We start from the raw sequence: 16,595 nt of genomic DNA on the forward strand, positions 1-16,595 counted from the left end.
AGCCCTTGCGCCTGGGGGGGGGTGGTGGTGGTGATCTAGCCTGGCTGTGGGATGGATGGGGAGTTGCAGGTCCAGTGGGCAATGCCTCCTTCTTTCCTAAGGTGGGTGGGAGGAGGCTCGGCCATTGTCCATCCTAGTTCCAACATCTCAGAACTCAGATGCAAGACTATGGATCGTATGGAGGAGTCATGGCCAGTCTTAGGACCCTGGTTGTTTTGGGTGAACTGGGGCAGGAAGCTGGTCCTGGAAATGAATCTTCTTGGTTGACTAGGTCTCCAGGGAAACAGCATCTGGGGCTCCTGAACAGGCACGGATGTAGGATGATGCCCCGACCCTCAGAGTGGCTGAGTGCTGGTGTAATAGGGACACCCAGGTTTGGGACCAGGCTCTCTTGGTGGGCAGCATGGATAAGGAGTGGGCCTTCTGGCATATTGAAGTCTTGGAGAGTGCAGAGAAATTCAGCATCTCATGAGACAGGGGAGGCCCTAAGCTTTTCAAGGGGAATAGAGGGAAACCCCGAGTCTGAGATAGGCAAAGCCAAAATGAAGAAGGCAGAGGCTCAGAGAGATGAGGCAGAGGCCAAGGGGCAGATGGTTGCTGAAGCAGTGACTCAACATCTGGCCCGTGAGCAAGGCTCATACCAAGCCCTGTGTGGCTCGCAGGCACAGGGTGGGGACACCAGAGTGGGGAGCCGGGGTGACTTGTCTGCTGAGTGTCCCCAGGACAGCACAGCGAGGCGCCTATGAGGAAAAGTCCCTCCTACCTCTCCCCTCCACCCTCAAATCCCAAGGTCTTCTTGAAGCAGACCAAGTTTACAGGGAACCCCTGGAAGGCGGTTCTTACTGGGGACAAAGTTCTTGAACAGAGATGAAAAAGTCCACTCAGCCAGGGCCGTGGGGGGTGCTCTCCTGAGCTCCAGAGAGCTGACTATTCACTCGGAGCCCTTCTCAACCTGTGCCAGCTACTGGAATGAAGTGAGTTCTTTCCTGGGACTCTGCTGATCTGGCCCATTGTGAACATTGCCTTGATTTGTCTGAATTTTCTCCCTTTGGATTCTGGGTGTTCTGCCAGGCTGACCTTGCAGGCAGCTGACCGAGCCTTCCTCATGGCCTAAAAATTTCTCCTTAAGGTCTTTGCATTCAGGTTCCAAGGGAGCATCATTTAAGATTCAGGAGGAGTTCCCCTGAAAGGACAAGCGGCCTTGGGCCTGGTTGTTTTTTAAGGACAATCCGCTGGATCAAAGGCCTGCCTCCCTGGCTGCGTGGGAGGCCCTGGACACAACTTGAGGCTGCATCAGGACCTGGTTAACCTTGACCTGACACCTCTTTAATGTAAAGAATACAGGCTCACAGCAATGATGTCAGCTGGGAACCTGCCAGCAGCATAAATGCACTGACACTCCAGTCCAAGGGACGGCCCAGCTGAAACCCAGGGAGGGAGTCAGCTAGATGAAGTATGTCCACAGGGAAGACTGCTCCAGCCAGTCTGAGCGCTTGCCACATTGGAGCTGGGCATGGACCCTATCACTGTTTATTTATCTAAGCAGCACATGTTGCTACTATGTATCATGCGCTGTACTAAGTGCTTTGCAAATATCAGCTCATTGAATTCTTATAAATATTCTATGAGATGGACTCCATTGTCATGCCACTTTCACAGATAAGGAAACCGAGGCACAGAAGGTCAAATAACTTGCCCAAGACCTTATAGCTTGAAAGCAGCAGAACCAGAATTCCAGCCCTATGCAGTTTTGGCCCCAGAGTCCAGGTTCTCAAGCTCTTTGCTATGCCACCCACATGAACACCGTATAAACCCTAAGCCCAGGATCCAAACAGTAACTAAACCCATATCCTTAATATTCACCTCCCACCCAATCCAGGCTTAAATTGAGATACTGTACCTGTGTGGAATCACCACCAGAACCAAACCCCAAATCTAATCGAAGGCAAAAGTGGGATAATTTCTCTTCTCCTAATCCTGACACACTCTTCAACCCTGAAGTGGTGTTAAACCTATCTCCTCATTCCTCAGCCAAACAGCAATACAAAATTGTTACTTTATCAACAAATTTAACTCAAGTCCAAATCCCAACCAAAGCTCTTTTTTTTAAAAAGATTTCATTTATTTATTTGAGAGAGAGAGAGAGAGCACAAGCAGGGGGTGGGGAGAGGGAGAGAGAGAAGGAGGCTCCCGCTGAGCAGGGAGCCCGATGCAGGGCTCCATCCTGGGACCCTGGGATCAGGACCTGAGCCAAAGGCAGATGCTTAACAACTGAGCCACTCGGGCGCTCCTGCCAACCATAGCTCTTAATCTAAACCTAACTAACCCTAACTCTGGCCCAAATTAGGTTTCAGTTTCTGCGTTCATACAAATTCGATGCTAATGGCAACACTGACTCTGATCTTGACATCCTCCGTCGCCCACAGCCTGGCCCCTAAACCCAGCATTCGCGAAATCCAAACCTCAGGAACCTCAAGTGGAAACAAAGACTCTGTAATTACCCTTAAAGCTCAAAGTGGAAGGAAAGGGCCCCTGAAGCCAGCTGTCACCAAAGATATCTCCTGACACTGTCTTTGCTGGGGTGGGCATGGTGGGGGTTGTGTTTTTAGGAGTGGTAGTGGGTTTGTACCATTTCTTTCAAAATTTTTTGTCTATGCCCCTTGTGACCAAAAATTTGCTTCTGCAAGCCATGTGGCTGGAGTAAGGGATGTGGTCTGTGGTTACACAACGAATCCTGTTCCAGAATCCAATTTGCACCCATACTCGCCTCTTCCCCCACCGGAGCATAAACTAATTCAAACGCATTCCAAAGACTAGAAGAAACAGAAAGATGGGACCTGGGGGAAACAGGATGCAGGGGAGACCAGGTGAAGGGGAGCAAAGAACAAAGCACAGAAGACATAAAAGGGACAGGATGAGAGGAAGGGGGTGTCAGAGGGGAGAGGGCAGGTGGGATCACTGGGGCAGCAGTGACTCACCTTGATCTACGTGACAGGTGAACGGTGGCCTATGGGTCACGACCAGCCTACAGACCTCTTTCGTTGGTCTGCCTGAATTTTTTAAAAATTGGAAAACTTCACATAAAAATAAAGGCTTCTCTTGAAAAACTAGAGGCTCTGGCAACACTGAGCCTGCATCCCAACATGGCAGAAGTGGCTGGAGCTGATAGCGGCTGCCAATTTCAGGCTGAGCATCACTTCCAAGTTTGTCACGGTCCCCACCAATTCCTACTGCCTCCTTGCTTCTTTACTTGCTTCTGTTAGAGGTCTAGCCTCACTGGGCATTCGAGTCTGTGATCCTCATCTATATAATGAGCCCTGCAACATAGGGTGGGTGGTGGGTGGTGGGGATGAGGCTTCTGCTGGTGCGTGAGAGGTTGCGCATGTATTTCTCCCTTGCAGATAGCGATGATCTTCCCTGCTAGGTGGGGCCCGTGCCCCTGTCTGCAAACCTTACTGCAGGGTGCACCTTGATGAGGAGAATAGGATCCTCACAGAGCTGAGTTTGTGACCTTTATTGCCCGCAGGAAAATTGGAGTCCTGTGCATCTCGCTGTCATGAGAAATTTAACCGGGATGCTGCCTGCCAGTGTGACCGCCAGTGTCCCCGGCACGGGGACTGCTGTGAAGACTATGAGCACCTGTGTCCTGGTGAGGCTCCTTGTGGGGTGAAGGGTCTGGAAGGCACAGCGGGCCAGCCCATGTCCACGCCCAGACTGCCTGAATGGACGCTGGCCCGGGTTCAGAGCTGGGTTCGAGATGGATGACAAGACTCCAGGGGCCGGGATGAGGACACTGAGGGGCAGCGCAAAGGTCAGGGATTTGGCCACTACTTGTCCCAGGTATTCTAGGACGTCCCCAATATAAAACCCCAACTTCAAAGAAAATAGGTTGTTTACCTGGAATATCTATCTGAACTATCAGGATTAACAATGTTTTGAAAGTTCAAGTAATTCCAGAAACAGCAGAATGGTAACAAACATTAATATAACATGAGTCCCATTACCAATTGTAATTCAACACTTTACATTGCAAAAGTGTAAAAAGGGAGTAGAACTTTCCAACTTGCGTGCCACCAGGAAGCCTGCACGGCGTCACAGTGACTGTTGTGATTCACACCATTCTTCCGATAATGAGTGGACCCAGTGGCTGCAGCATTTTCAACCTATCATTCCCTGTCCAGTGACTAAATGGGACACGCACTGCTCTCAGAAGCCAATCGTTTCTCTGCTACTCTAACAACATAGTTTTAAAGGAATAACTTGAACAAATTGTTTTGAATAATCTCCCTGTTTGGATGCTTCCAGTGTTTTAGACTGCCAGATAAATGGTCTTCTGCTTTGTGACATGAAGCCTTGTCAAGTTCACTGTCAAACCAGGTGCCCCGACTCTCAGTTTGGAAAACATGATCACTAAAGCCATGGTAGGGAATGGCTAGCAAGACCATGACATACAGTTGTGCAGGTTGTGCACTGCACAGGGGCACGTGGCTGAGAAGGCAAGTTGACTAAAATAGAGTCCATATCCTTCTTGCTAACCCATGAGCCTTGGTGAAGAGTTGTGTCTGCTGAGAGAAAGAAGTACCTTTTCCTAATTTTCCCAAAGGTGGTATATGCTGACCCAGCCATGTGCCCACTGGGTTGCTTCCACCCAGAAGGAACCCTCCTTCAATTTACATGAAAACACCATCTATACCAGCAGAAGTTCTGCTGATCAAGCCCAGGGAGGGAGACCCAGGTCCAGAGCTCAGTGCCAGAATCAGAGTCTGCACCTTTCTCTTGCCTTGTGCCCTATTCAGCAGACACAGGAGAGCCTGTTTACCTTGGACCATCGGGCTGGCATTCACAGCACAGAAAATACTTAGCTTAGGAGTCAGTCCATCTCCAAGTCTCTGATTTGCACCTCAGAATCCTTTTCCCACAGAAAAAAATATGGATGATGCTTGAGACTCTAAATCAGCCCTTGAAAGTCTCTTTAGCAAAACATTCGAGGAGTTAAGGACCTTGTGGATTGTCAGCACTTAGAGCACAGCCTGGTACCAAGTAAGTGATCAGAAGATGTGTGTTGCTGAACGAAATCACCTGCCCTGTGGTTCTGATGGTAATAAGACAACACTATCCAGCAAACTCACTAACGGATTCTGAATCACTTTGTAATCGTTTTGCTTCTTTGGGGGAAATTACCCCACTGCGTGTGAGAAAGGAGCTCAGTGTCCCCAGGAGCATCCTTCCTCTTCCTCCCCACCCCCACTCTGCCCACACTGCTCTGCCCCCAGCCCAGGCTCCAGTCACACAGCCTGCAGGCCAAGGGAACGGGGCAGCAATATGAACGTGCTTTTCTGAACACGCCCTCCCCTCATCTCTGTGGCCATTGCCAAGTGTTGTAAAGAAAGAAGGGAAGTTGGTATCTCAGGAAACAGTTCTTAGTCCCAGAGGGCCTGGGTGGAGTTCACCCTTGACCGTGACTGGGAGTTATTATAGGTAAGGGATGTTCCTAAGTGAGGGCCTTGTCATTTGGAGAAGGGCAAGCCTGTCCATCTATCAAAGCGCGTTAAAGAAAAGTTATACCCCAATCAGGGTTTTCAATCCAGAAGGCACCCCTTCCTGCCTCCCCTCCTCTTTGTAAGGATGAGCACACTGAGTACCAGAATGCTCAAGTGGCGGGGAGAGTTGTCACCTGGGGAAATTCTTTGCACTTTTTGTAACAGTTTTCAGCCATCTGTCCCCTTCTGTCTTCCATTTTCAGTTTATCTCCTTGTTCATTGTGCCTTAGCCCCTGTTTTGTATTTTCTTCCACCGCACTGCTTGTCCCGGAGGCTGGGGGAACTGAGAATCGGACATAAGGGGAAGGGAGCCCTCGGGGGGGGGGCTGGTGACTCTACTTCTCTGACCTACAGTGCAAGAGGACCCCGAAGAGCCAGAGCCATTCCTGGGGCTGGAGGAAGAGATGTTGGAGGCCCCAGCGAGCAGTAAGTCTGCCTTTCTAAAGGGGGGCCTGTAGGCTAAAGGAGGAGGGACGTGGGAGGTGACAAGGAGGAGGCAGCCATCCCAGTGGCAGCAGGCACAGGCCTGAGCCAGGCGGACCCCAAACCCAGCACCCGGAGGTGGTACGAGGGGCTGGCCTCGGCAGCCTGGCGTGTAGGCAGGAAAGGGAGTCTGAGGCCTATGGAGGGAAGTGGAAGAGATTTTATTTTTAGGGTGGGAAGATTATAAAAACAACAGGCCAGAAAGTAGAGTTTGGCCTCTCAGAAAGGGCTTCCTGACCGTGGAGGGTGTGTACCAGTTCAGCCTGTTTGTTTTCCTTCCCTGGAGATCTTCACTAGGAGTGCGGAGGGCGAGGCTGGGGTGGTGGGGGTGGGGGTGTTGGGAGAACCCGGCGGCCGGCCCGAAGCGACCTCTAGGGGTCTGTCCAGGACACACACACCCCTCCCTGTCCTCTCAGACCTGTACTCGGCACCCAGCTCCTGCCGGGACCGCTGCCACGAGGCCTTCGACAGGCACCAGCCGTGTCACTGCAATGCCCGCTGCCCAGAGTTTGGGAACTGCTGCAAGGACTTCGAGAGCCTGTGTGGCCACGGTCAGTCTCCTGCTCCCTTTGGCGCGGCCCCAGGGACCGAGGAACTCTCCAGAGCAATAGTCCTGCGGGTGCGCTCCCTGGACCTGCAGCGTCAGGACCATCTGGGGCTGTATTAGAAAGGGAGACTCTAGGGCTTCCCCCCAGACCCACTGAATCAGGAACTCAGGGGGCGGGGCCCCCAGACCTGTTTTCACAAGCCCTCCAGGTGATTCTGGTGGGCACCCAAGTTTGAGAACCTTTGCAGAGGAGTGTGTGGACATTCTGCAGGGAGGCCACCTGCCGATTTTAAGTAGCCTTGAGGCCCCGAGGGCCCTGCCGTCCAACCATTAGGGTGATGGACTGCCGCCTCTTTCCCTGGCTGCCGGCTTCTGGAAGGTGCCCAGGGGAGGGGGCCCACAGACTGCTCCCTTCCCCCAGGGCCTTCCTTGGGCTGAGAGCCCCCTCCCCATCCCTCCCAGAGGGCTTCTCCTACAGCAGGGACGCCATAACCAAGGAGGAGCTACAGAGCATCTCTGAGAAGATCTACAGGGCGGACATCAACAAAGCCCAGAAGGAAGACATCATTCTCAACAGCCAAAACCGCATCTCGCCCTCGGAGGCCAGAGACCACGTGGACCGCTGCCCAGAGCCGTGAGTCCCCTTCACTCTTCCTGCGCAGTGCCCCGCACCGGCTCCCACCCCCGGCTGGCTTCGCTTCCTTCCACGCCTCAGCCCTTTTCTCCTCAGGGCAGGCAGGATCGAAGGGAGAGAAGAAAGTAGGTCTCGGAGACAAAGAAAGACAGCTTGAGGGACTGTGGGTGTGCAGCTGGGAGGGTTTCTGTGGTTGACGGGCTGCGAAGAGAACCGACCTTCCAAGCGCTGCAGCGGGAGAAAAGAGCCGCCTCAGGCACACCCTTCTGGAGGGGCTGACCGCCCCACTCTGCTCCGGCCGCGCACCTTCGCAGGCCTGCCCCGCCGGGTCTGGCCGCCCCTGCGGGGGTGGGGGTGCGGGTTCTGCTCCATGTTCAGGCCTCTCTCGGGCCTCCCTCCGCCTCCCCCAGGCTCTTCACGTATGTCAACGAGAAGCTGTTCTCCAAGCCGACCTACGCGGCCTTCATCAGCCTCCTCAACAACTACCAGCGGGCCACGGGCCGCGGGGAGCACTTCAGTGCACAGCAGCTGGCCGAGCAGGACGCCTTCCTCGGAGAGGTCATGAAGACCGCGGTCCTGAAGGAGCTCTATGGCTTCCTCCGTCACCAGAGTGAGTGAGCCTCCCCAAGCCCCACGGGGCAGGGCTGAGGACACGAGGGCCTGGCAGGCCTGGGGCTCCAGGGTGGGGAGGTGAAGCGAGTGGGGCGGGGGTGTGTGTGCGGTGGCCAGCGGACTTCCGAGGGGGCCACAGAGGAGCCCCGGAGAGACCACGGGCCTAAGGCGGTGTGGCTCGGAAGTCAGCTCTCCTCGGATCTGCTCTGGGCCGCCGCGCATCCCCGCACTCACTGCTCCAGTCTCAGGCTCCCTGCAAGACGCGGAGTCACCCCGCGCCGCCCCACTTCAGCGGATCGCGGAGGCGCCGAGGGTCCCTGATTCTCCTCTCTCCTGCTCCAGCTCCAGGAAGGATGCGTGGCTCACTCCACGTTTTTGATGGGGAAACAGCAACAGAAAAGCACCCAGAGCTTCTCCCGGGAGGGGTTCTGGCTAGCATGGCTCCAGATAGGGATACATCTGAATCAGACCAAAAAAGGTTTGAGCCGCAGGAGTTCTTGGCAAGGGGTTGTGTTTCTTTCGTGTCCCGCAGATTCCTCCACGGAACTCCAGGCCGCTGGGCTGGGCCCCCTGGGCAGCTCTTGTCCAGGTCTCCCCTCTGCCCAGAGCGGCTGCCTTCCGTTTGCCTGCCTTCCCTTACGAGTGAGTCACCGGCGGTTTTTGGGTAAAGCGGGGGACAGGCCGCCCCTGTGAAGAGGGCGCGATCCCGCACCGCCCCCTGGCGGTCCTCTGCCGCAAACACAAGCGAGAGTCTTGGGAGTCCGGCCCGCCCTCCAGCTTTCCGGACAGAAGCCCGCCAGGCTGGCTGACTGGTCTGAGACCAGGGAAGTCCAGAGCGGAGCCGGGTCTGGGACCCAGGGATCCGACACTGAGGCCGGGCTGTTCCATTACTTCTCCTGTCCTCACCTCTCTCCCTGTCCAAATCCAGACTGTCCTTCAAGTTCTAGCTCACATCCCTCATGGCCGACGCTGCACCTGCCCCAGCTGCCTAACATCTCACGTGGCTCTCTCATGGCATCTACTCGGAACTTAGTGTGAAGAGAACTCATGATTCCCACCCCTTCCTCCTTCCTCAGTCTTCCCCATCCCATCGATGACACCATAGTCCACCCCATTACTCAGGCCCAAACCCCAGGAGTTATATTCAATTCTTCTCTTTACCTCATGGCTCCCCACCTCCACTCCTCGATCAGTAACGTCTGTCACATCCTCCTTCAAAATCTATCCCTGATCTGACCGCTTCTCACCCCCCCTCCCATGGCTGCCACCACTGCTTCTGACCTGGACAGAGTGTTAGCCTCAAAACTGGTCTCTCTCCGGCTCCTACACCCCACTGACTTTTTTATATACACAGCCAGGGTGAGCCTTTAAGAACAAAGCTCTCACATAATTCCCCTGCTTTACACCCTTCGGTGGCTCTCTCACCTCTAAGAAGCTATAAAGTCGTTAAGAGACCAGTTAACATGTGTAATGATCGCGCGGGCTTGAGTGCCGTTTCTACCTCTTATTAACTGTGTGATCTTGTGTGAGTTACATAACCTTGGTCTGCCTCAATTTCCTCATTTCTAAATTGGGGATAATTAGTATCGACCTTATGTGAAGATTCAATGTGAGGACTGAAAGCACTTAGAACAGTTGGGGCACATAGAACAGAGACAGTAAATCTAAAATATTTTTGTATTTTTACTTTTTGACTGACCCCCAACTTTCTTGCCATGGCTTGTGAGGCCTGGCCGCTGCCTACCTCTCGGACCTCCTGTCTGCCCACTGCCCCGTGCGCTCACTATGCTCTAGCCACACTGACTTTTCCTTAGCTCTTTAAACACGAAGCCCAGGTCGTCTTAGAGCCTTGCACCTGCTGTTCCCACCACATGGAAGAATCTTTCCCCAGATTTTGTGTGGTTGACTCCTTTCCTTCATGTCTCTGATTAGTGGTACCTCCTCAGAGAGGTCTTTCTGATCATATTGTTTATTATTTGTCTTTTCCACTGGAATGGAAACTATGAAAGCAGTGATCTTGTCCTTGCTATTCCCTGCTGAATCCTCAGCCTGTAGACCTGGCAGCCTGAATGGACAGCTGAACACGCTTGTTGGTTGAACCACTGTGTTTCTTGATGTGCTGGAGCAGGTGGCCCTTCCCTGCTTCCCAGGACCTGGTTCCGCCTTCCCCTCTCTTAGGTGCTCTGTGTTCCTCCCCGCAGACCGCTACAGCTCGGAACAAGAGTTTGTCAATGACTTGAAGAACATGTGGTTTGGGCTCTATTCAAGAGGCAATGAAGAGGAGGACTCAAGTGGCTTTGAACACATCTTCTCAGGTGGGATCATTCTGCTTGGAAAGAAAGAGTTGGAGGAATGAAGGGAGACGGCTTCCCTCAGGAGTAGGGCAGCATCAGGCACTGATGAATCAGCAGCCGAGCCAGCTCTCAGGGACGGACAATGTCCACTCCCAAGCCAAGATGGAGGGGTCCGAGGAGCTGTTTTTGAGGAACAGTCTCTTCTGGAGTATTTAAAGGGGAAAGGAGACCAGATACTGGGGCTCCCAAAGGGCACACATAGGAAGGAGGTGTGTTTGGGGGCAGAGCTGTCTATTTCTGAATGGTTCTCTGCTTTCCAAGAGGGCCAAGGTCTTTCTGCCCACTGTTCCACCCCATAAAGCTCCTACCAAATTTGGCTTGCTACTGGAGAAATGGCTGAGAGGAATATCCCAGATGGGTCACCAGGGGCCAACCAGGAGGAGGAATTCTCCCAAGGGCTTAAGCTGAAAGGGGGTGGGGAGGGCTTTCCTGGGTGAGAGTTAAGGGATGTGTGGGATGCTGGGGAGTCAGGGCAAGGGGATAAGCAGGTGTGCATTCTACAAGCCAAAGTCTCAAGAAGGGGGACAGCCTTGGCATGGGAGGGGCAAAAGGGGTTGGAGGGGAGGCCCAGATCACCCACCTTGAACTCTTCATTATAGGTGAAATAAAAAAAGGCAAGGTCACCGGCTTCCATAACTGGATCCGCTTCTATATGCAAGAGAAGGAGGGCCTGGTTGACTATTACAGTCACGTCTATGACGGCCCCGTGAGTACTGAGTGCTGACCTCGTGGGCTGGAGAAGCTTATTAGTACCCAGACCTCCTGCCCTCACTCTGCACTCTCAGCAGCCAGACTTGCCTCTCACCCTGACTCTCATTGGCCGCCCAGTGGGGATGGTGAAGATGACTTCCCGATCTGTTGGATAGGCAGCCAGGACCCTGAGATTCCCTTCCAAACAGTGAAGGCTCCAGAGCTGCAGAGGGCAGGAGGCAGACAGCACTATCCCTGGATGGGAGGCTGGGGGCAGGCGAGGATCCTCAGAGGGGAAGACAAGTCTCAAAGGTGTGTAATGACCCCCTGCCCAAATTTCCTTAGAATGTGGCTTTGGCTGGAAGTTTCAGCCTGGCTAGTCTGAGTTCAACTCCTTACATTTTATAAAAAAGAAACCTTTGCTGCCCTGTGCCAGGAAATAATTTGGGGACAATAAATTGTCCTCCTCCACGTGTGATGGCCACAAGAAACAGTCATGGCCCCCGCGGCCCTGGTGGCAGTCACAGGAATGTGGGCTCTGGCCTCTCTGGGAGACGCACACTGGCAGCTCCAGACAGAGGGTCCAAGTAGGGCTCAGACACCTTAGCAGGGCAGACTGTTTCCTTGGTCCACGTAAAGAATCCAGCCTCCCCAGAAAACTCACACAGGCCCCTAACGGGCCATCAGCAAACCCTGGCTGACTGCTAACCATGTGCCACCTCTCTGTCAGACTCTGCTCATGGTATTCACCAGGCCCCCTTTGCTACTCTCCACAGTGGGATTCTTACCCCGACGTGTTAGCCATGCAGTTCAACTGGGACGGCTACTATAAGGAAGTGGGCTCAGCTTTCATTGGGAGCAGCCCTGAATTTGAGTTTGCGCTCTACTCCCTGTGCTTCATTGCTAGGCCAGGCAAAGTGTAAGTACTGGGCCAGCCAGGCCTGGGGAGCAGGCTGGGGCCACAGGCTCTCCTCAGCCAGGACAATCAGGAGAGCTGGATTCTGCAACTTAGTGGCTTGGACAAATCACCCTTCTGCACCTCAGTTTTCTCACCTGGGCAATGAGGTTGTTAGATAAGACTGGTGGTTGCCAAACTTTATCTTAGCAGCAGAACCACCATGTGAAATCTTACGCAGAACCTTCATATGTAAAACAGTTAGGAATGGAGTTGCCCTGGTGCTCCAACCCTCTCTATCTGGTCCCCAAGGCTGCTAGGGGGAAACCTGAAGCCCCAGAGAGTATAGCTTGAAACCACTGGGCTTCATCTCTTCTAACATCTGAGGACTTTGGGTCCTACTACTTCTGAAACCCTAAGCAGACATTTAATTTCTGGGGGGTTCAGCTCTAGAATCTGAGATTTTAGAATACTGTTCTGGGAAATGTGAGGAGCAGGGTTCTTTAAGAAGATAGAAACTAAGGCACAATTTTGAAGGGCTGCCTGTGCATGGGGAGTGGGAGGCAATGTCTGAAGAAAGCTGTGGCAGTTCTCCTGGGGGTTGTTGAAGTCAGGGCGGAGCCCTTCTGCATGGGTTGGGCTTGATCTTCCCAGTCAGGGGATGGGCATGGAGAGATGTGGTGGGCTCCTATGACTTGGCCATCTTTCCCCACAGGTGCCAGTTAAGCCTGGGTGGATATCCCCTGGCCATCCAGACCTATCCCTGGGACAAGTCCACCTATGGAAATGGCAAGAAATACATCGCCACAGCATACGTGGTGTCTTCCACCCAATAGAGCTTGGAGCCAGATAGGAGCATGAGGGCAGTGAGAATTCCTGCAGGACTCAGGGGCTATCTGCTCTGGGCTGCAGGGGGCTGGAGGAGACTGGGAGGGGTTACCAAGTCTAGAAATGCCCTTATTGTTAAGAGAGAAAAGACACAAATAAGAAAAATGCAGAGAAACAGTCAAATCTTTGTGCTCCAGCATTTTGCAAATAGAGTCCAGACAGAGAAGATGGGAGCCCTCTGTAGCCCTTTGCCCTGATGGGAGGTGAAACCATAGACAAGTCCTTGACCTCTCTCCAGGCCTCATGTTTCCTTTTAATGTAAAGGGAAGGGGTTTGCCCCCTTTCTTCTTTTTGGAGTCGGTGAGAGGGCAAACCTGATGATATCATTACTGTGAAGGTGTTTTCAATTGTTCTTAAGAAGAACAGCAGATAAAAATTCAAGGTTACTATAATAGCTGTTATCATACACAGCTTTGCAAACTGTAGTTCAGCCCTATGTTGGGGCCTCAAAGGACTCTGGTCATGGAAATCAAGCAGTGGGTATTTGGTCTTTTCTAGGGTTCTATCCTCTCAGAACAGGGTCTGGGAGAACTTCTGATGCTTGATGAAGGGGATAGTGGGTTAGCACAGTGAGTGAGCTTGGGAGGGAGTGAACTTCTCTAGGCCTGAGTGTTTTTGCAGCCAGTTCAGTGACTGCATTAAGAAGCTTTCTACTTGTAGATGTTTAGTGCAGGTACAGAGGTGTATTTTGATCCCACATAGTTTGTGAAAGACTTCCCCAAATAGGAGGAAGATTTTGCATCTGAAGAAAGGAACTTATAGCTTGGTGACATTAACAATTATTTTAAGGCTTATCCAGCAGCCATAGTTTGCTGGAATTACTCTGGAATTAAAGACAGGGGCTCCCTGTTCCAACCTCAATTATGCATTTCTCCTCCCATGACCTCAGGGAGAACCAGACACTGTCCCACAGAACTAGGCTTGAACTATGGTTTACAGGGTTCGAGTCTCCAATTAAAGTCATTAAGAAAACTTGAAATCTATCTTCTTTTTGTATATGACCCCCCTCAACTGTCTGTCTCCCTCCCTGCCTTTTCCCTGGAGCTGAGAGTGATGTTGCTGGCTTCAGTGTCTCTTCAGGATGGTGGGGAGAATGTGGTAACTCGAAGTCCCTGAGGACTCATCAAGTCTCTCTAGCCAAGAGGGGAAGAGAATTATTCCTGGTTGATTTGTAATGTGAAGTGTAGAAGGAGGGTACTTATGACTTCTGGTTCCACATATAAGGAGCTTAGACGTCACTATTCCATCCTAACAACAAGTGAAAAAAACGAACAGACTGAAAAATCAACAAGTCTTCTTGGATCTGCAAGAGAGGAGAGGACACAGGCAAACCAGTGCCCTCAAGATTGGAAAGTCAGGCAAATACAAATTGGAATAAGCTTGGAAAGACAAGCATACTGGAGCAGAGACTCTCATGCAGCAAACCATTGCAGAAACCATTGCCAGGATAGGAAAATCTGAACTGCAGTAGGTGAATTGCCTGAAGGAGAGGTGGTGCAGACTATTCTGAGTTCAAAACTCCAGGGGAGCCAGGCATAGGGGGATGCCACAGGATTGTGAGATTTATCTCCAGGAGCTCCACCAGGTTCCCATAGTGCGTACCAGAGAGAAACCCTGCTGGGTTACTGGCACAGGGAGGAGAAGTGGAACCATTTTGAAATAGCCAAAGAACTCTGTCCTTGCTAACAAAGCCTGCCCTTGGGGGAAACCTGTTAGCTGTTGGCTAACCTGCTAGACTATTATCAGAGCCTAACTGACCTGGGGAAGGGAAATACCCAACTCCACCCGTTAGCCATCCTCTTTCACACAAAGGGAGCAAAAACCTGAGAAACACTTGTGAAGTTCACAATCCAGAGGCATAGGCTCACTAAAAGACTGAGACACAATCATAAGACCGTAGAATGCTTCCCTCCCCCACCCCCCACATTACCAAAGGCTGATTTACCATGCCTGGCAATCAAGAAAAAATTACAAAGCATATCAAAAGGTAAAATAACATAATTTGAAGAGCTAGAGCAAACATCAGAAACAGACATGGCAGGGATGTTGTAATTTTCAGATAGGGAATTTAAAGTAACTATGATTAATATGCTAAGGGCTATAATGAATAAAGTAGATAGCATGCAAGAACTGAGGGGCAATGTAAACAGAGGGATGGAAATCCTAAGAAAGAACCAAAAAGAAATGCTAGAGATGAAAACACTGTAACAGAAATGAAGAATACCTTTGATGGGCTTATTAGCAGACTGGACACATTTGAGGAGAGAATCTCTGAGTTTGAGGATATCTCAATAGAATCCTCAAAAACCAAAAAGCAAAGAGAATAAAGACCAACAAACAACAAAAACAGAATAGCCAAGGACTATGGGACAACTACAAAAGGTGTAATATACACATAATGAGAATGCCAGAAGGAGAAAAAAGGGAGAAAGGAACAGAAGAAATACTTTAAACAATAATGACTGAGAATTTCCCCAAATTAAATGTCAGATATCAAACCAGAGATCCAGGAAGTTCAGAAAACACCAAGCAGAATGAATATCAAAAAACCACTATATTTTGACACATCATTTTCAAATTACAGAAAATCAAAGATAAAGAATAATTGTGAAAGAAGCCAGAGGAAAAAAAATCTTACCTACAGAGGAGCTAAGATAAGAAATACATCTGACTTCTCCTAAGAAACCATGCAAGCAAGAAGAGAATGGCATGAAATATTTAAAATGTTGAGAGAGGGCACCTGGGTGGCTCAGTCAGTTGAGTTTCCAACTCTTGATTTCAGCTCAGGTCATGATCTTGGGGTCATGAGATTGAGCCCTGCATCACCCTTTGCACTCAGCACATTGTCTGCTTGAGATTCTCCTCTCCCTCTGCCCCTCCCCCTGCTCATGTACACTCTCCCTCCCTTTAAATAAATAAATAAAATCTTTTAAAAAAAAGTTGAGACCAAAAAACCACCAACCTAGAATTCTGTACCCTGCAAAATTATCCTTCAAAAGGCTAAGGAGAAATAAAGACTTTCTCAAATAAACAAAAATCCAGAGAATTTGTTGCCAGTAGACCTGCCATGCAAGAAATTTTCAAAGAAGTTTTTGGAGAGAAGGAAAATAACATAGATCAGAATCTCAGATATACATAAAGAAAAAAAGAGAGTATCAAAGAAGTAAAAAGTAAAGGTAAAATAAAAACTTTTATTTTCTTATTCCTAATTGATCTAAGAGACAACAGTTTGTTTAAAATAACAACAGCAATAATGTGTTCAATTATATGTATTACGCATACATATACACATATATTTATGTATACTTGTATACATATATGTATTAACGACATATATATATATTTATCCTCATATATGAGTGAAATGAATAGCAGGTACAAGGGATGAGAGGAAGGAATTAGGATTATTTTGTTATTATAAGGTACTCACATTACCCATGATGTGGTATAGTGTTATTTGAAAGTGGACATGGATTGATGTTGTAAATGTATATTGCAAACTCTAGGACAATGATTAAAAAAAGTAAAAAGTAAAATGGATTTGCTAGGAAAGGAGAAAAAATGAAATTATATGAAATCCTCAATTAAAAGCATAAAAGCCAGAAAAGGAATGGAAGACAAAAATAGGAACAAAGACTTAGGACAACAAGTAGAAAACAGTAATGCTTATGGCAGATATTAATTCAACTATATCCGTAGTTACTTTGAATGTCACTGGTCTAAATGCAACAAATAAAAAAGAGACTGTTATAGTGGATCGAAACCAAGAACCAATTATATATTGTCTACGAGAAACCCACTTTAAATATGAAGACACACATAGATGAAAAGTAAATGGATAGAGAAAAATACACCATGCTAACACCAATCAAAAGAAAGCAGGCACAGCTATGTTAATTTCATACAGACCAGACTTCAAAGTAAGGAAAGTTATCAGGGAAAAAGAAGGGCA

General features: G+C 50.1%; 1 protein-coding gene across 3 annotated transcripts in view; it reads left to right on the top strand.

Moving 5' to 3' along the window:
• ENDOU (endonuclease, poly(U) specific) overlaps positions 1-15,884 on the top strand; it is a 29,142-nt gene extending 13,258 nt beyond the window's left edge. The window contains exons 2-10 of one of the 3 annotated variants that reach the window (XM_064591353.1): positions 3,527-3,649; positions 5,895-5,966; positions 6,440-6,574; positions 7,033-7,204; positions 7,615-7,814; positions 10,018-10,131; positions 10,770-10,876; positions 11,637-11,779; positions 12,471-15,690. In XM_064591353.1, coding sequence (XP_064447423.1) covers positions 3,527-3,649; positions 5,895-5,966; positions 6,440-6,574; positions 7,033-7,204; positions 7,615-7,814; positions 10,018-10,131; positions 10,770-10,876; positions 11,637-11,779; positions 12,471-12,591 — 1,187 coding nt within the window. In that variant the 3' untranslated portion in view covers positions 12,592-15,690. Of the gene's footprint in view, positions 1-3,526; positions 3,650-5,894; positions 5,967-6,439; positions 6,575-7,032; positions 7,205-7,614; positions 7,815-10,017; positions 10,132-10,769; positions 10,877-11,636; positions 11,780-12,470 lie in introns of all 3 variants that reach the window. The other 2 variants (XM_045873563.3, XM_064591354.1) reach the window with 2 other exon arrangements.
• The last annotated feature ends 711 nt before the right edge of the window (positions 15,885-16,595 follow it).

Source organism: Mirounga angustirostris, unplaced genomic scaffold (assembly GCF_029215605.1).
Source record: "Mirounga angustirostris isolate CCGP_5_RB_7025 unplaced genomic scaffold, mMirAng1.0.hap1 SCAF_5, whole genome shotgun sequence".
NCBI lineage: Eukaryota > Metazoa > Chordata > Mammalia > Carnivora > Phocidae > Mirounga > Mirounga angustirostris.